General features: G+C 59.6%; 1 protein-coding gene across 1 annotated transcript; it reads left to right on the top strand.

Annotated features, from left to right (window-relative positions):
• Nucleotides 1-25: 25 nt before the first annotated feature.
• LOC132481225 (putative GTP-binding protein 6) lies at nt 26-27,650 on the top strand. The gene is made up of 10 exons (XM_060085925.1): nt 26-371; nt 5,287-5,424; nt 5,976-6,046; nt 6,174-6,304; nt 6,631-6,701; nt 7,550-7,708; nt 9,112-9,320; nt 25,366-25,514; nt 25,857-26,009; nt 26,426-27,650. Exons 1-10 carry the CDS (start codon nt 32-34, stop codon nt 26,547-26,549), a joined length of 1,545 nt encoding a protein of 514 aa, XP_059941908.1. The 5' UTR covers nt 26-31; the 3' UTR covers nt 26,550-27,650.
• Nucleotides 27,651-27,850: the final 200 nt, after the last annotated feature.

Raw genomic sequence — 27,850 nt, 5'->3', positions numbered from 1 at the left:
GCCCCGCCCGTGGCGTAGGAGCGCTTGCGGTATGTGCGCCCTGCGAGCCGCTGTCGGCCCGGGGTCCTGGCTCTTTCGCGTGGTTCGTGGCTGCGGGGCTCCGAGGGCCGCGCCGCCGCTGCCACCCTGCCCCGAGCGCGCGCTCGCCGCCTTCCGCGGGGGCCTGGGGGGCCCGGAGGGGCGAGGGGGTGGGGGGCGGGGCCCACATGCAGGTGGCCGGAGAAGTCGGACTGGAGGAAAGGAGGAGGCTGAGGAAGCGGAGGAGGAGGAGCTGCTGAGGAGGGACCCTTTGCTGCCGGCGGGAGCCCAGCGCGTGTGCTTGCTTCACCCTGACGTCAAGTGGGGACCCGGGAAGCCGCAGGGGACCCGAGGTGACCGGGACTGTGGCCGTGGACTCGGTGGGGGTGGGGGGGGCAGTCATGAAGAGGGCCAAGTCTCGGAACTTAAAGGGCGGGGAGGCCGGGGGCGGGTTTCGAGGTCTGGCGCTCTGGGCAGAGACACCGAAGGGCGGGACTTCTGATTGGCCGGACTGAAGGGGCGTGGTGTTGGGGGGCGTGACTCTGAGGGCTGGAGCCCATAGGGCAGGGCTTCAGGGAGCGGGGCTCCGAGAGCTGGAGCTCGTAGAGCGGGGACGTCGGGGGCGGGGCTCCTGAGTGGCCGGGTTGAAGGGGTGGGGCTTATGGCGGCGTGACTCCGAGGGCTGGGACCCCTAGGGCCGGGCTTATGGGGGCGGGGACTCGGAGGCTGGACCGCCCCCACCCGACCCTCTCCCGGGAGCCGCATCCGTGCAGCGGGCCTGGAAATGCTAATTCTGGGCTGGGGCGCCTTCCCCCGTGCACACAGCGGGTCCGGGGCCCCTTCCCCTTTCGGACGCGCCCCAGGTTGTCGCTCGGCCCTGCTGCCGCGCGCAGCATCCCCATCTGTAAAGGAAGAGAATCCAACAACTAACGCCAGTTTGCACGGGGTGTGTCCCTCAGCTTTAAGCCTTTATTGACCCGCTTTCACTGTGTACCACTGAGTACTACGCCCAAAGGTGGTGCACAGGCGTGTTCACACGCCCTTTGTAGCAGAAACCGTGAGCCCGGCTGAGCCCCTGAGACGCCTGGGACCTGCCTCCATGGCCCTCGGCCATCAGCAACCCCACTGTACCCGCTCCGGTGGGGCTGGGGGGACAGCAGACACGCGGGGCAGGAGCCCACCGCCTGACCTGAGTGCTGTGTTCAGAACCCAGCAGGAAGGCGGACGGAGGGGGGCGGGGACGGGGCCGTCTCACCAGGGTGGTCCTGGATGGCCTGGGGAAACGGACCCCACGGATGAACAGGGACAGTGTCCAGGGTTAGGGCTCCTGAGCGAGCACGTCCAGGGCCGTCCTAGGACCGCCGCTCCTCGGCTGTTTCGGGGCTGAACAGGGACAGTGTCCAGGGTTAGGGCTCCTGAGCGAGCACGTCCAGGGCCGTCCTAGGACCGCCGCTCCTCGGCTGTTTCGGGGCTGAACAGGGACAGTGTCCAGGGTTAGGGCTCCTGAGCGAGCACGTCCTGGGCCCTCCTGGGACCGCCGCTCCTCGGCTGTTTCGGGGCTGTCAGAGGCAAGTCACTGCAGTGGTGCAGCCATGCGAGGAGTCAGGTCATCACAGGTCCTCTGGGTTTGAGCAGAGCAGTGACCCAGTTGCGGGGGAGGGGTGGCATTCTCCGTATTCCTTTCCTCCTCTTAGACCTTTATTGAGATACAGTTCGCAGAGCATAAGATGAACCGCTTTGAAGGGTACCACTCGGAGGCAAGTAGTACGTTCACAGCCTTGTGCAGCCACCCCCTGTGTCTGGTTCCACAACGTGCTCATCTCCCCGGAAGGAGACCCTGTGCCCTCAGTAGCAGGCCTCCCCGTTGCTTCTCCCGCACCCAACCCCTGGGAACCGGGAATCGGCCCTCTGGCCCCGTGGATTTGCCTGTCCTGGACATTTCACGTGAGTGATACGTGGCCTTGAGTGTCTGGCTTCTCTCACTGAGCGCCATGTTTCTGAGGCAGACGTATGTCATAGCCTGTGTCAGTGCTTCATTCCTTTTTTTTCTTAAAAAGTTTTTTTTAGGGTGCTTTTAGTTTCACAGCAAAATTGAGAGGAACGTATGCAGATTTTTCACATATACTCAGTGCCCTCACCAATGGATGGCCTCTGCCGTTTTCAGCATCCCCGCCAGACGGTGAATTTGTTATAGCTGACGAGCCTATGTTGACATAACGTCGTCACCCCAAGTCCACGGTTTACATTAATTAGGGTTCACTCCTGGTGGTGTACATTCTGTGGGTTTGGGCAAAGGGATGATGACATGTACCCACCGTTACAGCATCACACAGAGTAGTTTCACTGCCCTGAACATCCCCTGTGCTCCACGCATTCATCCCTCCCTCCCCCTCTTAAACCCCTGACAACTGGTGGGCCTTTTACTGTCTCCATTGTTGTGCCTTTTCCAGAGTGTCATAGAGCTGGAATCACACATTCTGCAGCCTTCTCTCACTGCCTTCTTTCACTCAGTCATATGCATTTAAGGTTCCTCCATGTCTTTTCATGGCCTGACAGCTCATTTCACTTTAGCGCTGAATAATCTGTTGTCTGGATAGACCACAGTTTATTTATCTAGTCATGTACTAAAGGACACCTTTGTTGCTTCCGTTTTGGCAATTATGAATAAAGCTGCTCTAAACATCGATGTGCAGGTTTTTGTGTGGCTGTAAGTTTTCACATCCTTTGGGCAAATAGCAAGGAGTATGAGCGCCGGATTGTGTGGTAAGCGTGTGTTTAGCTTTGTAAGAAACTGCCAGACCATCCTCCAACGTGGCCGTACCATCTTGCGTCCCTCCCAGCCATGCGTGGGACGGGTGCTGCACACGCTGGTCGGCATTTCGTGTTGTCAGGATCGTGGATTTCGGCTGTTCTGATAGGTGTGTGGTGGTGCCTCATTGCTGTTTTAGTTTGCGTTTCCCTGATGGCAGAGGACGTGGAGCATCTTGTCACATGCTCATTTGCCACCTGTATATCTTTTTGGTGAGGTGTCTGTTACGGTCTCTGGCCCATGTTTTAGTAGGTTGTTTCCTTGTTGCTGAACTTAAGAATTGTTTTTATATTTTGGATACCAGTGCTTATGGATGTGTTTTTTTTGCACGTACTTTCTCCCAGGTCTGTGGCTTGGCTTCTCAGTCCGCTGATGACGTCTCTGCAGAGCAGACGTGTTTAATTTTCCGTGTTGTCATATGCTGAGACTCCGGGATCCGTTCTCTGCCGAGTCCAGTCCACCAGCAGGCCCATGAGAGGCGCTCGTCATTTCTGCCAGAGCGCTTGTGATCTCTAGCGGGTCTTTTTGGTTCTTTCTTGGGATTTCCACCTCTGCTTGCCTTGCCCATCCGTCCTTGCATGCTGTCTACTAAATCCGTCAGGGCCCTTGGCACGTTAATCATAGTTGTTTTAAGTTCCTGGTACAGTAATTCCAGCATCCCTGGCACGTCTGGTCCTCACGCTTGCTGTGTCTCTTCGGGTTGCCTTTTGGTGCGCCTGGTAAGTTTTTCTCGATAGCTGGACGTGATGCACAAGGTGAAAGGACCTGCTGTAAACGGACCTTTGTGGGGAGGGGCTGATGTGTGTGGGAGGGGCAGCCTGCTGTGGTCCTGGGATCAGGGTTCAGTGCCTTATGGTGCCTGTGCCCCTGGGCTGTCACCTGCACAAGTGCTTCTCCATTTCCATCCCCACCGAATCCTAACCCTGGCCTTCGGGGTGGGGTTGCGGGGTGCCAGACCCCCAAGCGGGCAGCTGTGCAGCGCAGCAGGAGGGAGGCCGCTGGCCCCCGCGCAGGCTCTCACCACGGAGCTGGGGCCGCGGCCCCTGGGATCGGGAGAGACAGCACCCGCGGGGGTTACTGCTGGGTCAGGCCTGCAGCTGAAGGACGGAGGTCAGGCGTGACCAAGCACCTGCTGACCTGAGCGACCAGCAGCTGGAGGAGGTGGGACGAGCTGGCGGGCCCATGGGGAGTCACAGCCAAGAAGACTCCGCCTCCCCTTGGCCTAGAGAATGGGGGACCCCGCCCCCCATGTCCCAGAGGATGGGGAGACCCCACCCCCCATGTCCCAGAAGATGGGGACCCCCGCACAGCCCAGAGAATGGGGGTACCCTGCTCTGTGGCCTCAGACCCTGCCCGGCCCCTACTCCCGAGCCTCTGGCCTGTGTCCTGGCTGTGCCCTGAGGAGGGTCAGGTGACCCCAGAGACGGCAGCACCCAGGTGTCCGGGGAGTGGGGACAGACAGTGAAGCAGGGGCGCCACAGAGGGGCCGCGGCTCTGAGACTCTGTGCGAGGGTGGCCTCCCGGGGGGCGGGGGCGTGGGCACGGGATGGGGGGCCGGCCTCCCGTGGGGCCTGGGGCACACGCTCCCCATCTCACAGAGAACACGCCCGGGGCCCCGCAGAGCTGTCCTCCAGGCCACCGCCCCTCCAGACCTGAGTCAGCCTCGTCCACCCTGTCTGGGCCCAGCCCTGGGGCATGTTGGCGTCACTGCCCATCTGCCTGCTCTCCCTCAGGGGAGAGTCTCGGCTGCCCCGTGACCCCTTCCTCCTCGGGAAGGGCCGTGAAGAGGAGAGCCTAGGGCGGGGTGGCCCCGTCAGCCCTCCATCCACGGCCTGTGCCCTCACTGTCCTGGGCTCCTGCCCTGGGTGGGCCCTGCCTCTCCCACCACCCACGCCCCATGTGCGCACGCATCAGCATCATCATCGTCATCATCATCCTGACCATTCAAGGCCAGGGACCCTGGGTGGGCGCTGCCTTTCTGGGGCCAGGCTCGGTATGGGCAGCCACTGGGGCCAGGCTAAGACTGTGCTGGGCTCACCGAGGACAGGGAACCCACGGGGACACAGCCCACCCTGCAGGCAGGGCGGCAGGTTCGATGGGCCCTTGGGAGCCTCACAGGGGACGCTGTCCAGTGGGTCACAAGGGACCATGTGTCCCCAGAGGGCAGACGTCCCAGATTCCAACACGGGGCGCGGGGGGCGGCCATCCCCGCATCCCTGCTCAGCTCAGGGCCCTCCTCCCCTCCCCGGTCCTGTGTCCACCCCTCCTGACCATCTACCCAGAAGAATAGAGCTGCATTTCGAGCAAATGCTGACTGGGGCGCGCTCTCGGGACCGTTGTGTAGGCAGGAAGCAGGAAGCCGTCCCAGCCTGGGGCACGTGGCTCTGGGCAGGGCTGGACACAGCCCGGGGCTGACACAGCCGGAAATGACCCTCACACTGGCCTGTCTCTCCCCAAAGTTGAGTGGCAGGTGGTGGAGGCACAAGCGCTGGTGCACACGCTGGATGGCTGGTCGGTGGTGGACACGATGGTGGTGCCCACCAAAACGCCAGACCGGAAGCTCGTGTTCGGCAGAGGGACCTTGGAGCGCCTGACAGGTGAGTCCAGCGCACGTGTCCCCATCACCCTCCCAGAAACAGAGCAAGCATGTCCGTCCCTCTGAGCCTCACAGGAACTTGGATGAGACGGCAAAAGCCACCACGCCCACGTGAGAATTCAAACGAGGCCCCAGGACACAGGCGGGACCTGTGAGAGTTGGGCGCACGCCAGCCCCGAGCCCCAGCCCAGCCCACGCCCCCCCAGTGCCCGGCGGAGGGGGTCCTGCGTGTGACCCCTGCCTTCCATGGACCCTGACGTCCCCGCCCCAAACCCATGTCTAGCTCACAGCTCAGAGCAGGAGACATGCCAAGGGGGGCGCTCACCACCCATCTCTGTCTAACGGGCACTCAGTTCCCGTGGGGTCACGGGACCCCTATGTGTGTGAGATCTACTCCCCTGAAGAGGGACCCGGTCCGGTCCTCCCCGACCCACACTTGACAAATAATGTGCTCAGAGACTCGGGGTGTCCGGCGAACACGGCCAAAGTGCAGGGTCCCCAGACAGACATCATGGGCATGCAGGCCTCTGAGAGGCCATCCTCTTTTCCTAGAGAAAATCAGAGGGTCCCCGGAAATCACCGCCGTTTTCCTGAATGTGGAGAGGATGGCTGCACCCACCAAGGTACCTCAGAAGCTCGCTGTTTCCCGCCCACGGTGGCTGAGGGAGTGGGTCAGTGTCCCCGTGAGGACACAGGTCTTCATGGGCCTGGGGTCACCACAAATCCCCTCCCTCGCACTCCATCTTCTAGAAAGAACTGGAAGCCGCCTGGGGTGTGCGGGTGTTCGACCGATTCACGGTGGTTCTTCATATTTTCCGCTGCAACGCCCGCACCAAGGAGGCCCGGCTGCAGGTGGCACTGGCGGAGCTCCCCCTGCTCAGGTACCTGCAGAGCCTGGGCTCGGGGCAGACGGAAGCCTCCTTGGACCCCTTCTTGCTTTCCCCACCTGGACTGTTGCCATGGTGGTGAGGGTGGGGTGTGACCAGTGGGGACATGGCCAAGCAGCACACCTACCAGGGCACGTGGCCCACAAGGACCGCCACCCAGCGAGGGACCCTGCGTCCCCGCCCGTGAAGGCCCACGCGGCGGGGAGGTTCCGAGCGAGCCTGTTCTTCCTGTCTAGATGCCCACTCCCCACCCAGGGCTCTGTGCCAGCCTCCCACGGGCACGTGCTCCCGTCTCCTTAGCCGACCCATTTCCACGCCAGGTCCTGCCTGAAAAACCACGTTGCCCACCTGGGCGGACGAGGACGGGACTCCCGCAACATCATGGGGTCAGGTACAGTGTCTGACGTCTTGTCACCGGGAGCTCAGAAGGGGGGGTTGTCGTGGCCACCACCCCTACAAAGGGGACGACGTCCCTCAGAGGTCCTGCTGGGGCCTCGTCCGTGGTCACAGTCAAAGGAGGGTGTCAAGGTGTTTCCCTGGTGCGGCCGTAACGAAGGACCACGAACCGGTGCCTTAAAACCACAGACACTGATCTTCCGTGAGTCCTGCAGAGCAGATCAAGGAGTTACCGGGGCTGGTTCCTTCTGGAGGCTCCAGGGGAGGGTCCTTCCCGCCCCTTCCAGCTTCTGGGGGCTCCGGGCGTCCCTGGGCTCGTGGCCGCGTCCCTCCCGTCTCTGCCTCTGTCTTCACGGGGCTCCTCCTCTGTGTCTCTCCTCTTCTGTCTCTTAGAAGGACCCTGTCATTGGATGTAGGGCCACCCTCCTCCCGGAGGACCTCATCTCAGACCCTTCCCTGCATCCCACCTGCAGAGACCCTGTTTCTTAATAAGGCCCCATGTGTAGGTCCTGGGGGTCAGGGTGTGGACACGTCTTTGGGGCACCACTCGGCCCGCTGTGGGTGTCATGGGGGCCCTTCTGAGGCTCTCCCCTCGGCCTCTTCTCCTGGGTAAAGGGGAGCCCAGGTGCCCTCAGAGGGCGGAAGTGCCAGGCCGCCTCGCGCTGGGCAGGGTTGTCTGAGGACACAAGGTGTTGGGGCCAAGTGTACAGGGGGGCAGGCTGGGGTGGGGAGGGGGGTCCCTGCAGCCCCGAGAGGGAGCCTGTCCACGTCCCCTGCAGGCACCCCCGTGTCTCTTGCCCCTTTCGTGTCTGCCCACTGACTCGCCATCTTGCATGTTTCTAGGAGAGTCTTTCCTGCAGGTGCAGCAGCGCCTTCTGAAAGATAAGGAAGCGAAGATTCGGAAGGCCCTGGATAGACTCCGCCGGAAGAGGCTTCTCCTGGGCCAGCAGCGGAGGCGGCAGGAGATCCCTGTGGTCTCCGTGGTGGGCTACACAAACTGCGGTGAGGAGTGGGCCCGCCGGGGCTGGGCGGGGTGCGCTAGGAGAACCCGCTTGCCGACCCGGCGAGACTGGGTGCTCGCGGAGGGCTATAGCCCCCGGTGAGGAGGACGGGACTCGGGCCCCATCCCTGTACGTCCCGGGGGCGACGCGGCCCCCGTGTGACTGCTGTGCGCTGACGCCCCTCTCAGTGGATGTCCTCCAGACTCAGAACGACGAAGTGGGGACAGTTTTAAGTTCATTGACAGTGGGCAGGATCTTCCAGGGATCAGAGTGATTCAGGTGTCATCGAGGAAGACCTCACAGTCTGTTCTCAGCTTTGTCTGCACGAGCACAGCAAGTGGACTCCCCGTGGGGGACAGAGTGCAGGGCGTCCTGTAGGGTCCCCGGTGCCCTGAGATAAGGGGAAAGCACCCAGTTCCCTGCACTGCGGGGGCTCAGTCCACAGCGCTCGCTGGGCTGCCCTGAGGCCCGGCCCCGCCACGTGCTCGGGAAGCACTGCCATGCCGGGCCCGTCCCTGTATCAGGCGCTCACGGTCTGCGTCCAGAGGAGGGAGGGGATGTCCCACAGACGTGCACAGGAAGCTGTGGGGCATCCAGGCTTGAAAAGTCATAAATGTCTACAGGTAAGACCACCCATGCCAGGTAATCCCGACGGCCCCTCCTGGCCGCATCCTCGGAGGGCGGCGTGTCCTCTAACTGTCAGAGCATCCAGTGAGTGTCCGCTTGGTCCCGACTCTCACCGGCCGGGAGTTCGGGGCCCTTCACTGAGCAGCAGCGTCCAGGCTGCGCCCCGCCCTCCAGTTACTCGATGGCAGGACCCGTCACCACCTCCTGGTGGACCAGGCGTAGCCAGGGGGTGTCCCTGGGCTGGACGGTTACTACCGGTGCCCCTGAGCCTGGGCTAGGTGGACAGAGTGTCCACGTTGTCAGGAAAGGCTGTGGAGGCGGGTGCTCTAGGGCCCCTCAGGTACACACAGCACTGTCTACACCCTCACTACCTCTCTGCACACACCGCACCCCCTACTCCACCATCCCCTCGTCTACACAGACATCACACCACAGCTCGGTTACTCCACGGTACCATCCCTCCGCCTGTGTGGACGCCTGCCCACCTCACATGCACGTCACCACTGTCTGTGTCTACGCCGTCTCTCCCTTCTACACCAGCACGCTTGCCCTGACACTGGTCCACTTTACCCTGTAGCCTAGACCGCGGCAGCTCAGTCCATGCACAGCCCGCGCAGCGTCCCACGGGTCTGCACAGAGTTCCCAGCGCACAGACCTCCTGCCCCTGCCCACCCTCCAGCGGCATGTGGTCAGCGTGGGGCAGCCCCGAGGTCCACAGTGCTCACTGGGGGGCCAGAGGGGTCTGACACGCACGGTCCCCTTGTGCCCCACGTGCAGGAAAGACCACGTTGATCAAGGCGCTGACAGGGGACGTCGCCATCCAGCCCCGGGACCAGCTGTTTGCCACGCTGGACGTCACGGCGCACGCGGGGTGGCTGCCCTCCCGGGTGACCGTCATCTACATGGACACCATTGGCTTCCTCTCCCAGCTGCCCCACAGCCTGGTCGAGTCCTTCTCGGCGACCCTGGAGGACGTGCGCCACTCGGTGAGTGTGGAGGGCCAGGTCGACTCAACTACCCAGAAACGAGGGCAGGTCTCATCATCCCAACATCACGGGCCAGGGTCCCCTCATCACACCATCAACAGACAGGATCCCGTAATCACAGCATCAAGAGACAGGGTCCCCTAATCACAACATCATGGGGCAGGGTTCCTTCATCGCAGCATCACGGGGCAGGGTTCCCTCATCACAGCATCACGGGACAATGTGTCCACATCACAGCATCACGGAACAGGATCCCCTCATGAGAGCATCAAGGGACAGGGTCCCCTCGTCACCACATCACGTGATAGGGTCCCCTCCCCACAGCGTCAAGGGACACGGTCACCTCATCACAGCATCACGGTACAGGGTTCCCTCATCACAGAATCATGGAACAGGGTCCCCTCATTACAACATCAAGAGACAGGGTCCCTCATCACAGCATCAAGGGACAGGATCCTCGCCTCACAGCATCACGGGACAGGGTCCCCTCATCACCACGTCAATGGGCAGGGTCCCCTCATCACCACATGAAGGGACATTGTCCCCTCATCACACCATCACGCGACAGGGTCCCCTCACCACAGCATCAAGGGACACGGTCCCCTCATCACAGCATCACGGGTCAGGTCCCCTCATCACAGTCTCATGAGACAGGGTCTCCTCATCGCAGCATCAAGGGATAGGGTCACCTCATCAAAATGTCAAGGGACAGGGTCCCCTCATGACACCATCAAAGGATAGGGTCCCCTCATCACAGCATCACGGGACAATGTGTCCATATCACAGCATCACGGGACAGGGTCCCCTCATCACAGCATCACGGGACAATGTGTCCATATCACAGCATCACGGGACAGGGTCCCCTCATCAGAGCATCATGGGACAGGGTCCCCTCGTCACCACATCACGTGACAGTATCCCCGCATCGCAGCATCACGGAACAGGGTCTCCTCATCACGGCATCAAGCAACAGGGTCCCCTCATCACGACATCAAGGGACACGATCCCCTCATCACAGCATCTCGGGACCAGGTCCCCTCATCACAGTATCACGAGACAGGGTCTCCTCATCGCAGCATCAAGGCATAGGGTCATCTCATCAAATTGTCAAGGGACAGGGTCCCCTCATGACAACATAAAGGGCTAGGGTCCCCCATCACAGCATCGCAGGACAGGATCCCCTCATCACAGCATCACTGGACAGGGTCCCCACATCAAGGGACAGTGTCCCCTTGTCACAGCATCACGGGACAGGGTCCCCTCATCACAGCATCACTGGACAGGGTCCCCACATCACCACATCAAGGGACAGTGTCCCCTCATCACAGAATCACGGGACAGCGTCACCTTACACAGCATCACGGGACAGGGTCCCCTCATCACAGCGTCATGGACAGGGTCCCCTCATTACAGAACCAAGGGACAGGGTCCCCTCATCACCACATGAACGGACAGGGTCCCCTCATGAAAACATCAAGGGATAGGGTTCCTCCATCACAGCATCACGGAACAGGGTTCCCTCATCACAGAGTCATGGAACAGGGTCCCCTCATTAAAACATCAAGCGACAGGGTCTCATCACAACATCAAGGGACAGGATCCTCTCCTCACAGCATCATGGGACAGGGTCCGCTCGTCACCACATCACGTGACAGGGTCCCCGCATCGCAGCATCACGGAACAGGGTCTCCGCATCACGGCATCAAGCGACAGGGTCCCCTCATCACGACATCAGGGAACACTATCCCCTCATCACAGCATCTCGGGGCCAGGTCCCCGCATCACAGTATCAGGAGACAGGGTCTCCTCATTGCAGCATCAAGGGATAGGGTCACCTCATCAAACTGTCAAGGGACAGGGTCCCCTCATGACACCATCAAGGACTAGGGTGCCCTTATCCCAGCATCACGTGACAGGGTGCCCTCATCAGAGCATCAAGGGACAGGGTCCCCTCGTCACCACATCACGTGACAGGGTCCCCTCATCACAGCATCACTGGACAGGGTCCCCACATCACCACATCAAGGGACAGTCTCCCCTCATCACAGCATCACGGTACAGGGTCCCCTCATCACAGCATCACGGGACAGGGTCCCCTCATCACAGCATCACGGGACAGGGTCCCCTCATCACAGCATCACTGGACAGGGTCCCCACATCACCACATCAAGGGACCGTGTCCCCTCATCACAGCATCAAGCGATAGGGTCCCTCATCACAGCGTCAAGGGACAGGATCCTCTCCTCACAGCATCACGGGACAGGGTCCCCTCATCACCAAGTCAGTGGGCAGGGTCCCCTCATCACCACATGAAGGGACATTGTCCCCTCATCACACCATCACGCGACAGGGTCCCCTCACCACAGCATCAAGGGACACGGTCCCCTCATCACAGCATCACGGGTCAGGTCCCCTCATCACAGTCTCACGAGACAGGGTCTCCTCATCGCAGCATCAAGGGATAGGGTCACCTCTTCAAAATGTCAAGGGACAGGGTCCCCTCATGACACCATCAAGGGATAGGGTCCCCTCATCAGAGCATCACAGAAAAGCATCCCCTCATCACAACATCAAGGGACAGGGTCCCCTCATCACAGCATCACGGGACAATGTGTCCACATCACGGGACAGGGTCCCCTCGTCAGCACATCACGTGACAGGGTCCCCGCATCACAGCATCATGGAACAGGGTCTCCTCATCACAGCATCTCGGGGCCAGGTCCCCTCATCACAGTATCACGAGACAGGGTTTCCTCATCGCAGCATCAAGGGATAGGGTCCCCTCATGACAACATCAAGGGCTAGGGTCCCCCATCACAGCATCTCAGGACAGGGTCCCCTCATCACAGCATCACTGGACAGGGTCCCCACATCACCACATCAAGGGACAGGGTCCCCTCATCACAGCATCACGGGACATTGTTCCCTCAACACAGCGTCACGGGACCGGGTCCCCTTACACAGCATCACGGGACAGGGTCCCCTCATGACAACATCAAGCGACAGGGTCCCTCATCACAGCATCGAGGGACAGGATCCTCTCCTCACAGCATCAAGGGACAGGGTCCCCTCATCACCACGTCAATGGGCAGGGTCCCCTCATCACCACTTGAAGGGACATTGTCCCCTCATCACACCATCACGCGACAGGGTCCCCTCACCACAGCATCAAGGGACACGGTCCCCTCATCACAGCATCACGGGTCAGGTCCCCTCATCACAGTCTCACGAGACAGGGTCTCCTCATCGCAGCATCAAGGGATAGGGTCACCTCATCAAAACATCAAGGGACAGGGTCCCCTCATGAAAACATCAAGGGATAGGGTTCCCCCATCACAGCATCACGGAACAGGGTGCCCTCATTACAGCATCAAGGGACAGGGTCCTCTCATCAGAGCATCACGGGGCAGGGTTCTCTCATCACAGCGTCACGGGGCAGGGTTCCCTCTTCACCACATCAAGGGACAGGTTCCTCTCATCACAGCATCAAGGGACAGGGTTCCCTCATCACAGCATCACGGGACAATGTGTCCACATCCCAGCATCACGGGACAGGGTCCCCTCATCAGAGCATCAAGGGACAGGGTCCCCTCGTCAACACATCACGTGACAGGGTCCCCTCATCCCAGCTTCACGGGACATGGTCCCCTCAACACAGCGTCACGGGACCGGGTCCCCTTACACAGCATCACGGGACAGGGTCCCCTCATCACAGCGTCACGGACAGGGTCCCCTCATCACCAAATGAACGGACAGGGTCACCTCATCAAAACATCAAGGGACAGGGTCCCCTCATGAAAACATCAAGGGATAGGGTTCCCCCATCACAGCATCACGGAACAGGGTGCCCTCATTAAAGCATCAAGGGACAGGGTCCTCTCATCACAGCATCACGGGGCAGGGTTCTCTCATCACAGCATCACGGGACAGGGTTCCCTCTTCACCACATCAAGGGACAGGTTCCTCTCATCACAGCATCAAGGGACAGGGTCCACTCATCACAGCATCACTGGGCAGGGTCCCCTCATCACGAAATCAAGGGATAGGGTCCCCTCATCACAAGATCACGGGTGAGGGTCCCCTCATCACGGCATCAAGGGACACGATCCCTTCAACACAACATCAAGGCACAGGGTTCCCTCATCACAGCATCACGGGACAATGTGTCCACATCACAGCATCACGGGACAGGGTCCCCTCATCAGAGCATCAAGGGACAGGGTCCCCCCGTCACCACATCACGTGACAGGGTCTCCTCATCACGGCATCAAGGGACAGGGTCCCCTCATCACAGCATCACGGGACAGGGTCCCCTCATCACAGCATCACTGGACAGGGTCCCCACATCACCACATCAAGGGACAGTGTCCCCTCATCACAGCATCACGGTACAGGGTCCCCTCATCACAGCATCACGGGACACGGTCCCCTCATCACAGCATCACTGGACAGGGTCCCCACATCACCACATCAAGGGACAGTGTCCCCTCATCACAGCGTCACGGTACAGGGTTCCCTCATCACAGAATCATGGAACAGGGTCCCCTCATTACAACATCAAGCGACAGGGTCCCTCATCACAGAATCAAGGGACAGGATCCTCACGTCACAGCATCACGGGACAGGGTCCCCTCATCACCACGTCAATGGGCAGGGTCCCCTCATCACAAGATCACGGGTGAGGGTCCCCTCATCACAGCATCAAGGGACACGATCCCTTCAACACAACATCAAGGCACAGGGTTCCCTCATCACAGCATCACGGGACAATGTGTCCACATCACAGCATCACGGGACAGGGTCCCCTCATCAGAGCATCAAGGGACAGGGTCCCCCCGTCACCACATCACGGGACAGGGTCCCCGCATCACAGCATCACTGGACAGGGTCCCCTCACCACAGCATCAATGGATAGGGTCCCCTCATCACAGCATCACGGGTCAGGTCCCCTCATCACAGTCTCACGAGACAGGGTCTCCTCATCGCAGCATCAAGGGATAGGGTCACCTCATCAAATGTCAAGGGACAGGGTCCCCTCATGACAACATCAAGGGCTAGGGTCCCCCATCACAGCATCGCAGGACAGGTTCCCCTCATCACAGCATCACTGGACAGGGTCCCCACATCACCACATCAAGGGACAGTGTCCCCTCATCACAGCATCAAGGGACAGGATCCTCTCCTCACAGCATCACGGGACAGGGTCCCCGCATCACCACGTCAATGGGCAGGGTCCCCTTATCACCACATGAAGGGACATTGTCCCCTCATCACACCATCACGCGACAGGGTCCCCTCACCACAGCATCAAGGGACACGGTCCCCTCATCACAGCATCACGGGTCAGGTCCCCTCATCACAGTCTCACGAGACAGGGTCTCCTCATCGTAGCATCAAGGGATAGGGTCACCTCATCAAAATGTCAAGGAACAGGGTCCCCTCATAACACCATCAAGGGATAGGGTCCCCTCATCACAGCATCACGGGACAACGTCCCCCCATCACAGCATCAAGGGACAGTTTCCCTCATCCCAGAATCACTGGGCAGGATCCCCTTATCACCTCACCAATGGAGAGTGTCCCCTAATCACAGCATCACGGGACAGGGTCCCCTCATCAGAGCATCACAGAAAAACATCCCCTCATCAGAGCATCAAGGGACACGGTCCCCTCATCACAACATCAAGGGACAGGGTTCCCTCATCACAGCATCACAGGACAATGTGTCCACATCCCAGCATCACGGGACAGGTTCCCCTCATCAGAGCATCAAGGGACAGGGTCCCCTCGTCACCACATCACGTGACAGGGTCCCCTCATCCCAGCTTCACAGAACAGGGTCCCCTCATCACAGCGTCACGGACAGGGTCCCCTCATTACAGCACCAAGGGACAGCGTCCCCTCATCACCACATGAACGGACAGGGTCACCTCATCAAAACATCAAGGGACAGGGTCCCTCATGAAAACATCAAGGGATAGGGTCCCCCCATCACAGCATCACGGAACAGGGTCCCCTCATTACAGCATCAAGGGACAGGGTCCTCTCATTACAGCATCAAGGGACAGGGTCCTCTCATCAGAGCATCACAGGGCAGGGTTCCCTCTTCACCACATCAAGGGACAGGTTCCTCTCATCACAGCATCACTGGGAAGGGTCCACTCATCACAGCATCACTTGGCAGGGTCCCCTCATCACGAAATCAAGGGATAAGGTCCCCTCATCACAACATCACGGGTGAGGGTCCCCTCATCACAGCATCAAGGGACACGATCCCTTCAACACAACATCAAGGGACAGGGTTCCCTCATGACAGCATCTCGGGGCCAGGTCCCCTCATCACAGTATCACGAGACAGGGTCTCCTCATTGCAGCATCAAGGGATAGGGTCACCTCATCAAAATGTCAAGGGACAGGGTCCCCTCATGACAGCATCAAGGGCTAGGGTCCCCTCATCACAGCATCACGGGACAGGGTCCCCTCATCACAGCATCAAGGGACACAGGCCCCCTCATCACAGCATCAAGGGACACAGGCCCCTCATCACAACATCATGGGTGAGGGTTCCCTCATCACAGAATCATGGAACAGGGTCCCTTCATCACAGCATCACGGGACAACGTCCCCACATTACAGCATCAAGGGACAGTTTCCCTCATCCCAGAATCACTGGGCAGGATCCCCTTATCACCTCACCAATGGAGAGTGTCCACTAATCACAGCATCACGGGACAGGGTCCCCTCATCAGAACATCACAGAAAAGCATCCCCTCATCACAACATCACGTGACAGGGTCCCCTCATCACAGCATCACGGGGCCAGGTCCCCTCATCACAGTATCACGAGACAGGGTCTCCTCATCGCAGCATCAAGGGACAGGGTCACCTCATCAAACTGTCAAGGGACAGGGTCCCCTCATGACAACATCAAGGGCTAGGGTCCCCTCATCCCAGCATCGTGGGACAGGGTCCCCTCATCAGAGCATCAAGGGACCGGGTCCCCTCGTCACCACATCACGTGACAGGGTCCCCTCATCCCAGCATCGCAGGACAGGCTCCCCTCATCACAGCATCACTGGACAGGGTCCCCACATCACCACATCAAGGGACAGTGTCCCCTCATCACAGCATCACGGTACAGGGTCCCCTCATCACAGCATCACGGGACAGGGTCCCCTCATCACAGCATCACTGGACAGGGTCCCCACATCACCTCATCAAGGGACAGTGTCTCCTCATCACAGCATCACGGGACATGGTCCCCTCAACACAGCGTCACGGGACAGGGTCCCCTTACACAGCATCACGGGACAGGGTCCCCTCATCAGAGCATCACAGAAAAGCATCCCCTCATCACAGCATCAAGGGACACGGTTCCCTCATCACAACATCATGGGTGAGGGTCCCCTCATCACAGTCTCACGAGACAGGGTCTCCTCATCGCAGCATCAAGGAATAGGGTCACCTCATCAAACTGTCAAGGGACAGGGTCCCCTCATGACAGCATCAAGGGCTAGGGTCCCCTCATCACAGCATCACGGGACAACGTCCCCGCATCACAGCATCAAGGGACAGTTTCCCTCATCCCAGAATCACTGGGCAGGATCCCCTTATCACCTCACCAATGGAGAGTGTCCCCTAATCACAGCATCACGGGACAGGGTCCCCTCATCAGAGCATCACAGAAAAGCATCCCCTCATCACAACACCAAGGGACAGGGTCCCCTCATCACAGCATCAAGGGACACGGTCCCCTCAACACAACATCAAGGGACAGGGTTCCCTCATCACAGCATCACGGGACAATGTGTCCACATCACAGCATCACGGGACAATGTGTCCACATCACAGCATCACGGGACCGGGTCCCCTCATCAGAGCATCATGGGACAGGGTCCCCTCGTCACCACATCACGTGACAGGGTCCCCGCATCGCAGCATCACGGAACAGGGTCTCCGCATCACGGCATCAAGGGACAGGGTCCCCTCATCACGACATCAAGGGACACGATCCCCTCATCACAGCATCTTGGGGCCAGGTCCCCTCATCACAGTCTCACGAGACAGGGTCTCCTCATCGCAGCATCAAGGGATAGGGTCACCTCATCAAACTGTCAAGGGACAGGGTCCCCTCATGACAACATCAAGGGCTAGGGTCCCCTCATCACAGCATCGCAGGACAGGGTCCCCTCATCACAGCATCACTGGACAGGGTCCCCACATCACCACATCAAGGGACAGTGTCCCCTCATCACAGCATCACTGGACAGTGTCCCCTCATCACAGCATCACGGGACAGGGTCCCCTCATCACAGCATCACTGGACAGGGTCCCCACATCACCACATCAAGGGACAGTGTCCCCTCATCACAGCATCACGGTACAGGGTCCCCTCATCACAGTATCACGGGACAGGGTCCCCTCATCACAGCATCACTGGACAGGGTCCCCACATCACCACATCAAGGGACAGTGTCCCCTCATCACAGCTTCACGGGACAGGGTCCCCTCATCACAGCATCACGGGACAGGGTCCCCTCATCACAGCATCACTGGACTGGGTTCCCACATCACCACATCAAGGGACAGGGTCCCCTCATCACAGCATCACGGGACAGGGTCCCCTCATCAGAGCATCACAGAAAAGCATCCCCTCATCACAACATCAAGGGACAGGGTTCCCTCATCACAGCATCACGGGACAATGTGTCCACATCCCAGCATCACGGGACAGGGTCCCCTCATCAGAGCATCAAGGGACGGGGTCCCCTCGTCACCACATCACGTGACAGGGTCCCCGCATCACAGCATCACGGGACAGGGTCTCCTCATCACGGCATCAATGGATAGGGTCCCCTCATCACAGCATCACTGGGCAGGGTCCCCTCATCACCACATGAAGGGACGCGATCCCCTCGTCACATCATCACCGGGCCAGGTCCCCTCATCAGAGCATCAAGGGACGGTGTCCCCTCGTCACCACATCACGTGACACGGTCCCCGCATCACAGCATCACGGGACAGGATCTCCTCATCGCAGCATCAAGGGCTAGTGTCCCCTCATCACACAATAATGGAACAGGGTCCCCTATTTACAACGTCAAGAGACAGGGTCCCTCATCACAGCATCAAGGGACAGGATCCTCTCCTCACAGCATCACAGGACAGCGTCCCCTCATCACCACGTCAATGGGCAGGGTCCCCTCATCACCACATGAAGGGATATTGTCCCCTCATCACACCATCATGCGACAGGGTCCCCTCACCACAGGATCACGGGTGAGGGTCCCCTCATCACAGCATCAAGGGACAGGGTTCCCTCATCACAGCATCACGGGACAATGTGTCCACATCACAGCATCACGGGACAGGGTCCCCTCATCAGAGCATCAAGGGACAGGGTCCCCTCGTCACCACATCACGTGACAGGGTCCCCACATTACAGCATCATGGAACAGGGTCTCCTTATCACGGCATCAAGGGCTAGGGTCCCCTCATCCCAGCCTCGCAGGACAGGCTCCCCTCATCATAGCATCACTGGACAGGGTCCCCACATCACCACATCAAGGGACAGTGTCCCCTCATCACGGCATCACGGTACAGGGTTCACTCATCACAGAATCATGGAACAGGGTCCCCTCATTACAACATCAAGAGCCAGGGTCCCTCATCACAGCATCAAGGGACAGGATCCTCTCCTCACAGCATCACGGGACAGGGTCCCCTCATCACCACCTCTGTGGGCAGGGTCCCCTCATCACCACATGAAGGGACATTGTCCCCTCATCACACCGTCACGCGACAGGGTCCCCTCATCACAGCATCACAGGACAACGTCCCCGCATTACAGCATCAAGGGGCAGTTTCCCTCATCCCAGAATCCCTGCGCAGGATCCCCTCATCACCTCACCAATGGAGAGTGTCCCCTAGTCACAGCATCACGGGACAGGTTCCCCTCATCAGAGCATCACAGAAAAGCATCCCATCATCACACCATCAAGGGACAGGGTCCCATCATGACTGCATCACGGGGTAGGGTCCCCTCATCACCACAGCAAGGGACAGGTTCCTCTCATCACAGCATTACTGGGAAGGGTCCACTCATCACAGCATCATTGGGCAGGGTCCGCTCATCACAGCATCACTGGGCAGGGTCCCCTAATCACGAAATCAAGGGACAGGTTCCCCTCATCACAGCGTCAGTGGGCAGGGTCCCCACATCACCACATCAAGGGACAGTGTCCCCTCATCACAGCATCACGGTACAGGGTTCCCTCATCACAGAATCATGAAACAGGGTCCCCTTATTACAACATCAAGAGACAGGGTCCCTTATCACAGCATCAAGGGACATTGCCCCCTCATCACACCATCACGCGACAGGGTCCCCTCACCACAGCATCAAGGGATACGGTCCCCTCATCACAGCATCACGGGCCCAGGTCCCCTCATCACAGTATCACGAGACAGGGTCTCCTCATCGCAGCATCAAGGGATAGGGTCACCACTTCAAAATGTCAAGGGACAGGGCCCCCTCATTACAACATCAAGGCCTAGGGTCCCCTCATCACAGCATCAAGGGACAGGTTCCTGCCATCACAGCATCACTGGGCAGGGTCCCCTCATCACCAAATCAAGGGACAGCGGCCCCTCAACACAACATCAAGGGACAGGGTCCCGTCATCACAGCAGCAACAGACAGGGTCCCCTCAACACAGCATCACGGGACAATGTGTCCGCATCACAGCATCACGGGACAGGGTCCCCTCATGAGAGCATCACGGAAAAGCATCCCCTGATCACGGCATCAAGGGACAGGGTCCCCTCATCACAGCATCACGGGGCCGGGTCCCCTCCTCACAGTATCACGAGACAGGGTCTCCTCATCGCAGCATCAAGGGATAGGGTCACCTCATGAAACTGTCAAGGGACAGGGTCCCCTCATCACAGCATCACTGGGCATGGTCCCCACATCACCACATCAAGGGACAGTGTTCCCTAATCACAGCATCACGGTACAGGGTTCCCTCATCACAGAATCTCGGAACAGGGTCCCCTCATTACAGCATCAAGGGACAGGTTCCCCTCATAACAGCATAACGGGACAGGGGCCCCTCATCACAGCATTATGGGACAGGGTCCCCTCATCACAGCAACAAGTGACAGGATCCTCTCCTCACAGCACCACGGGGCAGAATCCCCTCATCACCACATCACACGACAGGGTCCCCTCATCACAGCCTCACGAGACAGGGTCCCCTAATCACAGCATCACGGAAAAGGGTCCCCGCATCACAGCATCAAGGGACAGGTTCCCCTCATAACAGCATAACGGGACAGGGGCCCCTCATCACAGCATTATGGGACAGGGTCCCCTCATCACAGCAACAAGTGACAGGATCCTCTCCTCACAGCACCACGGGGCAGAATCCCCTCATCACCACATCACACGACAGGGTCCCCTCATCACAGCCTCACGAGACAGGGTCCCCTAATCACAGCATCACGGAAAAGGGTCCCCGCATCACAGCATCAAGGGACAGGTTCCTCTCATCACAGCATCACTGGGAATGGTCTACTCATCAGAGCATCTTTGGGCACGGTTCCCTCATCACAGTATCACTGGGCAGGGTCGCCTCATCACCAAATCAAGTGACAGGGTCCCCTCATCACAGCATCATGGAACAGGGTCGCCTCATCACAGCATCACGGGACTTTGTTCCCTCATCACAGCATCACTGGGCAGGGTCCCCTCATGTGCATATCAAGGGAGAGGGTCCCTTCATCACAGCATCACTGGTCAGGTCCCCTCATCACCACACCAAGGGACAGTGTTCCCTCATCACAGTATCACCGGACACGGTCCCCTCATCCCAGCATCACGGGACCCTGTCCACCCATCTCAGCATCACTGGCGAGGTTCCCTCATCTCCACCTTAAGGGACAGTGTCCCCTCATCACAGAATCACGGAACAGGGTCCTCTCATCACAGCATCATGGGACAGGGTCCCTTCATCATAGCAACAAGGGACAGGATTCTCTCCTCACAGCAGCATGGGACAGGGTCCCCTCATGACAGAATCAAGGGACAGGGTCCCCTCATCACAGCATCACGGAAAAGGGTCCCCTCATCATAGCATCTCAGGACAGTGTCCCCTCATCACAGCATCACTGGGCAGGGTCCCCTCATCAACACATCAAGGGACAGTGTCCCCTCATCAAAATATCACGGGATAGGGTCCCCTCATCACAGCATCACTGGGCTGGTTCCCCTCATCACGATATCAAGGGACAGGGTCCCCTCATAACAGCATCACGGAGACAGTGTCTCCTCATCGCAGCATGAAGGGATAAGGTCACCTCATCAAAACGTCAAGGGAGGGCTTCCCTGGTGGCGCGGTGGTTGAGAATCTGCCTGCTAATGCACGGGACACGGGTTCGAGCCTTGGTCTGGGCAGTTCCCATATGCCGTGGAGCAATTAAGCCCTTGAGCCACAAATACTGAGCCTGCGCGTCTGGAGCCTGTGCTCCTCAACGGGAGAGGCCGCGACGGTGAGAGGCGCACGCACCGCGATGAAGAGTGGCCCCTGCTTGCCACAACTAGAGAAAGCCCTCACACGGAGGCGAAGACCCAACACAGCCAAAAATAAATAAGTAAATATATTTATTAAAAAAAATAAAAACAACAAACAAAAACTCAAGGGACAGGGTTCCCTCATGACAACATCAAGGGATAGGGTCCCCTCATCACAGCATCACTGGGCAGTGTCCCCTCATCAACACATCAAGGGACAGTGTCCCCTCATCACAACATCACAGGTCAGGGTCCCCTCATCACAGCATCACTGGGCAGGGTTCCCTCAACACACCAGGGGACAATGTCCCCTCATCACAGCATCACTAGGCAAGATCCCCTGATCCCCACACCAAGGGACAGTGTTCCCTCATCACAGTATCACGGGATAGGGTCCCCTTATCACAGCGTTACGGACAGGGTGGCCTCATTACAGCACCAAGGGAGAGGGTCCCTTCATCACTACATCACCGGAGAGGGTCACCACATCAATGGACAGGGTCAGCTCATCAAAACATTAAGGGACAGGTTCCCCTCATGACAACATCAAGGGATAGGGTCCCCTCATCACAGCATCACAGAACAGGGTTCCCTCATTACAGCACCAAGGGACAGGGTACCCTCATCACCACATCAAATAACAGGGTCCCCTCATCTCAACATCAAGGGAGAGTGTCCCCTCATCACAGCAACAATTAACAGGGTCCCCTCATCACATCATCAAGAGACAGGATCCTCTCATCACCGCATCACGGGGCAGGGTCCCCTGATCACAGCATCACAGGGCAGGATCCCCTCATCACCATATCACGGGACAGGGTTCCCTCAACACAGCATCACGGGACAGGATCCCCTCAGCACAACGTCAAGGCACAGTGACCCCTCATCACAGCATCACGGGACAGGGTCCCCTAATCACAGCATCCCGGAGAAGGGTCCCCTCAGCACCACAACAAGGAGCACGGTCCCCTCATCACAGCATCACGTGGCAGGTTCCCCTCCTCACCACATCAAGTGACAGGGTCCCCTCATCTCATAATCATGGGACAAGGTCCCCTCATCACAGCATTAAGGCACAGGGTCCTCATCACAGCATCATGGGACAGGGTCCCCTCATCACAGCATCACGGGACAGGGTCCCCTCATCACCACATTAAGGGACACGGTCCCCTCATCACAGCATCTCAGGACAGGGTCCCCTCATCACAGTATCACGAGACAGGGTTTCCTCATCACAGCATCAAGGGATAAGGTCACCTCATCAAAACGTCAAGGGACAGGGTCCCCGCATGACAACATCAAGGAATAGGGTGCCCTCATCACAGCATCGCAGGACAGGGTCCCCTCATCACAGCATCACTGAGCACGGTTCCCTCATCAATACACCAAGGGACAATGTCCCTTCATCATAGCATCACCGGACAGGGTCCCCTCATCACAGCATCAAGGGACAGGGTCCCCTCATCACAGCATCACGGGACAGGGTCCCCTTATACAGCGTCACGGGACAGGGTCCTCTCATCACAGCGTCACGGACAGGGTCCCCTCATTACAGCACCAAGGGACAGGGTCCCCTCATCACCACATGAACAGACAGGGTCACCTCATCAAAACATCACGGAACAGGGTCCCCTCATTACAACATCAAGGGACTGGGTCCCCTCATCACCATATCAAGGGACAGGGTCCCCTTATCACAGCATCACGGGTCAGGTCCCCTCATCACAGTATCACAAGGCACGGTCTCCTCATCGCAGCATCAAGGGATAGGGTCACCTCATCAAAATGTTAAGGGACAGGATCCCACAGCAGCACGGAACAGGGTCCCCTCATTACAGCATCAACAGACAGGGTCCCCTCATCACCACATCAAGGGACAGGGTCCCCTCATCACAGCATCATGGGGCAAGGTTCCCTCATCACCACATCAAGGGACAGGTTCCTCTCATCACAGTATCACTGGGAAGGGTCCACTCATCACAGCATCATTGGGCAGGGTCCGCTCATTACAGCATCAAGGGACACGGTCCCCTCAACACAACATCAAGGGACAGGGTTCCCTCATCACAGCATCATGGGACAATGTGTCCACAGCATCACGGGAAAGGGTCCCCTCATCACACCATCATGCGACAGGGTCCCCTCACCACAGCATCAAGGGACACAGTCCCCTCATCACAGCATCACGGGACAACGTCCCCGCATCACAGCATCAAGGGACAGTTTCCCTCATCCCAGAATCACTGGGCAGGATCCACTCATCACCTCAGCAATGGAGAGTGTCCCCTCATCACAGCATCACGGGACAGGGTCCCCTCATCACAGCATCATGGAAAAGGGTCCCCTCATCACAGCATCACGGGACAACGTCCCCGCATCACAGCATCAAGGGACAGTTTCCCTCATCCCAGAATCACTGGGCAGGATCCCTTCATCACCACACCAATCGACGGGGTCCCCTCATCACAGCATCATCGGGCACGGTCCCCTCATTCAGTATCCAGGAGCAGGGTTCCCTCATCACAGCATCACGCGGCAGGGTTACCTCATCACAGCATATCGGCCAGGGTCCCATTATAGAAAACACGATGACTGTATCCCCACATCCATGCTGGTCAGCGAGCTGTGCTTTGTCCGATTGTAAGTGCTGTAAATTCAATGCTAATGAAGAAGGGGTTCTCTGCACCCTTTGGCTGCACTGGGCCCCGGAGCCAGTGCTCCCTGGCATCTACTCAGGGCACAGGGGCTGCGGGGCCTTCCGTGTGACAGATGCCCCAACACCTTCGAGGTCACAACAGCTGAGCCTGAGGGCCATGTGCAGCTGCCAGCACCGTCCTCAAAAGTTTCTGAAAATCTAGAACTTCTGAACTGAAACACTGATTAAAAGATAATTTAAGTTCATCAAAAAAAAGAGATAGTGACAACCCAGAAGCGAGCCCCCCACATCGTAAAGGGCACATCCTTCCTGTGGCAGAATTACCCTCAGCTGCTATTTGTCCTTTTCTGTCTCTTCTGAATTTTGCATAAGGTACCTGCCTGTAAAACATGTGGAAAGGGGTGGAAGCCTTTTTAGAACGTGAGCTTGGTTTCACAGAAAAGTGGAGCGGCCCGGAGCCTCGAGCACAGTACCCGCCGGGTGGGGGGTTGGTGACGGGGGCAACTGGCCACACACAGGCGTAGGGCCAGCACCTGCGGGGCGGGGACACAAGGCGGCCCCTCAGTCCGGGTGCACCTGGAGCGGCATCCTGGCCCGGAACGAGGGGCACTGAGGGGCTCCGTGCACGGCAGAGCGGTTCTGTGGCCTCAGGTCCCACCCTCCCCCTTGGGGCACAAGCCTCTGTGGGGCAGCCGCACCCACCCCCCACGGAGAGCGGTGCGCAGCCCCCATCGTGGGCCTGGCAGGTTCTCCCGGGCGGGTCCGGGCACCGCGGGACCCGAGCTCTCTGACCGCCCGGCCCCTCTGGTCCTCAGGATCTGATCGTCCACGTGCGAGACGTGAGCCACCCCGAGACAGAGCTGCAGAAGGCCAGCGTCCTGTCGGCCCTGCGGGCCCTGCAGCTGCCGCGCCCGCTGCTGGACTGCATGGTGGAAGTGCCCAACAAGGTGGACCTGGTGCCCGGGTGAGCGCCTGCCGCCTTCCCACCGCCGGACCCCTCGCGCTGGCGACCAGGGCGCGCGCGGGTCTCCCGCCGGCGGGGCGGCCGCCTCCCCGCTGCTGCTCCCAGGCGTGCCCTGCCTGCCCCGCCTGCTGCCGCTTGAGCAGCGGCGCGCGGAGTGGGCTGCGCGCTTGGACCCCGCCCCCCCGCGCACCCGGATCGCACGCCAGCCCCACGCACGTCCTTCCTCTCACCTTCCGGCGGGGCCGCGTCCTCGCCCGCCACAATCCGAGCCCGTCACGGCTGGGCCTGCGGGCGGGGACCCCCCTCCGGCCCCTCTCGCTGAGCAGGCGGCCGCCCCTACAGGTACAGACCCGCCGAACCCGGCGCGGTGGCCGTGTCTGCGCTCCTGGGGCTCGGGCTGGAGGAGCTGAAAGCCAGGCTGGAGGAAGCAGTTCTGAGAGCCACGGGCAGACGGGTCCTCACGCTGCGAGTGGGGCTGGCGGGGCCGCAGCTGAGGTGCGACGGGTTGGGCTGGTCCGGCGGGGGTGGGGGTCGCACCAGTCGCTGCGCGGGGCGGGGGGAGCGGGGGGGTTGGCACCAGTCGCTGCGGGGGGAGCGGGAGGGGTCTCACCAGTCGCTGCGCGGGGCGGGGGGGTCTCACCAGTCGCTGGGCGGGGCGGGGAGGCAGGGGGGTCGCACCAGTCGCTGCGCGGGGCGGGGAAGACGGCACCAGGTGGGGCCCGGGTGCAACGCGGGGGCAGCCGCATCCCCCGCAACCGGTCTGGCTGCTCAGGCGGTGAGCAGGTGCCCGGCCGCTTACCCGCACGCCGGGGCCGTGGGCGATGTCACCCGCCAAGAAGCAGGACGCCTCGCTGGGGGCTTCGGGGCTCCGTCGGGGCCACCTGTTCCCACCAAACGCGTCTTCCTCCCAGCTGGCTGCATCAGGAGGCCACGGTGCAGGCGGTGGACGTGAGGCCTGAGGCCGGGGTGGCTGACGTCAAGGTCATCATAAGCGACTCAGCTTACGGCAGGTTCAGGAAGCTCTTTCCGGGGTGAAAGGACGCCCAAGGATGGGGGTGCTCCCCGAGGACTGAGGGGGGCGCTCACGGGGGTCTGGGGGGCTGCAGCGTTCCCGCCTCAGAGAGAAGCGGCCTCGCTGCGCGGGCCCTACACCCCCGTGAGCCTGGCGGGAGGGCCGGTGGGGCTGGGAGCTGACGTCCCGTCCAGGGCGCTTGAGCCGCGAGACAGTAAAAGTTCTGCGTGTGTTCGTGAACCAGCCTTTCCGACTCTTCCGTGCCGGCCGCCCGGCAGAAGCCCTGCGAACGCTGGCCGTGAAGGAGGCAGGTCCGGCTTCCCCGTCCGCTCTGCGTCCACGCGTTCACGGCTGCCAGTCCTCGCCCTTCCCCACGGTAGCGTCAGGGGTATAATTAAAATGTCTCCCGACAGCCCAGCAAGCAGGAAGAATCTCCCCGTTTACAGGGCCAGGCGGCCCGGACCACCCATCACACGCCTGTTCGTTGTCTTTACCCAAAGGAAAAAATACAACTTTGGGCATCTTGTCGATAAGCAGGGAATCACATCCTGGGGCCAAACTCCCCCACGGTGAGGCAGGACCCCCTTCCCGATGTTCACTTTGCAGAGAGGCTCCAGGGCCCCCAGACAGACGTTCCCGGGATGCAAACAGGCCGGGGGACCTTCTGCTTAAAGAGAGTCACGCACATCTCAGGGAGACGGGACACTCTACGCTGCAGGTTTTCTAAAGGGAAAGCGAAGGAGAAGGGCGTTCCCTTGCCCTTTGGGCGCCAGGAAAGGATTATTTTCTTTACCTCTGTATTCAGCTTTACAGGGGCGTTTTCCGAGTTGTCCCAGGCTTTCAGCACAGCTGGAAAAAGTCTCTGCGGGCCTTCCCTGGTGGCTCAGTGGTTAAGAGTCCGCCTGCCAATGCAGGGGACACGGGTTCGTGCCCCGGTCCGGGAGGATCCCACATGCCGCGGAGTGGCTGGGCCCATGAGCCATGGCCGCTGAGCCTGCGCGTCTGGACCCTGTGCCCCGCAACGGGAGAGGCCGCGACAGTGAGAGGCCCGTGCACCGCGATGAAGAGTGGTCCCCGCTTGCCGCAGCTGGAGAAAGCCCTTGCACAGAAACAAAGACCCAACACAGCCAAAAATAAATATTAAAAAAAAAAAGTCTGCGCTTCTCCTAGGCGCGTGGATGCAGGGTGTCCATGTGAGCTTTCCTTGTTTTCTGAGACTCTGTTGTGCACACGCGGCTCTACAGGCCTCCAGCTAAGTCCTTGGTGTTCCCAGGCCCTCCACGCTTGCTTCTGTAACTGCCATCCTCTGGGGTTTCCGCCTGGG

The sequence above is a fragment of the Mesoplodon densirostris genome, chromosome 20 (assembly GCF_025265405.1).
Source record: "Mesoplodon densirostris isolate mMesDen1 chromosome 20, mMesDen1 primary haplotype, whole genome shotgun sequence".
Taxonomy (NCBI): domain Eukaryota; kingdom Metazoa; phylum Chordata; class Mammalia; order Artiodactyla; family Ziphiidae; genus Mesoplodon; species Mesoplodon densirostris.
This window is presented reverse-complemented; position numbering and strand designations above follow the sequence as displayed.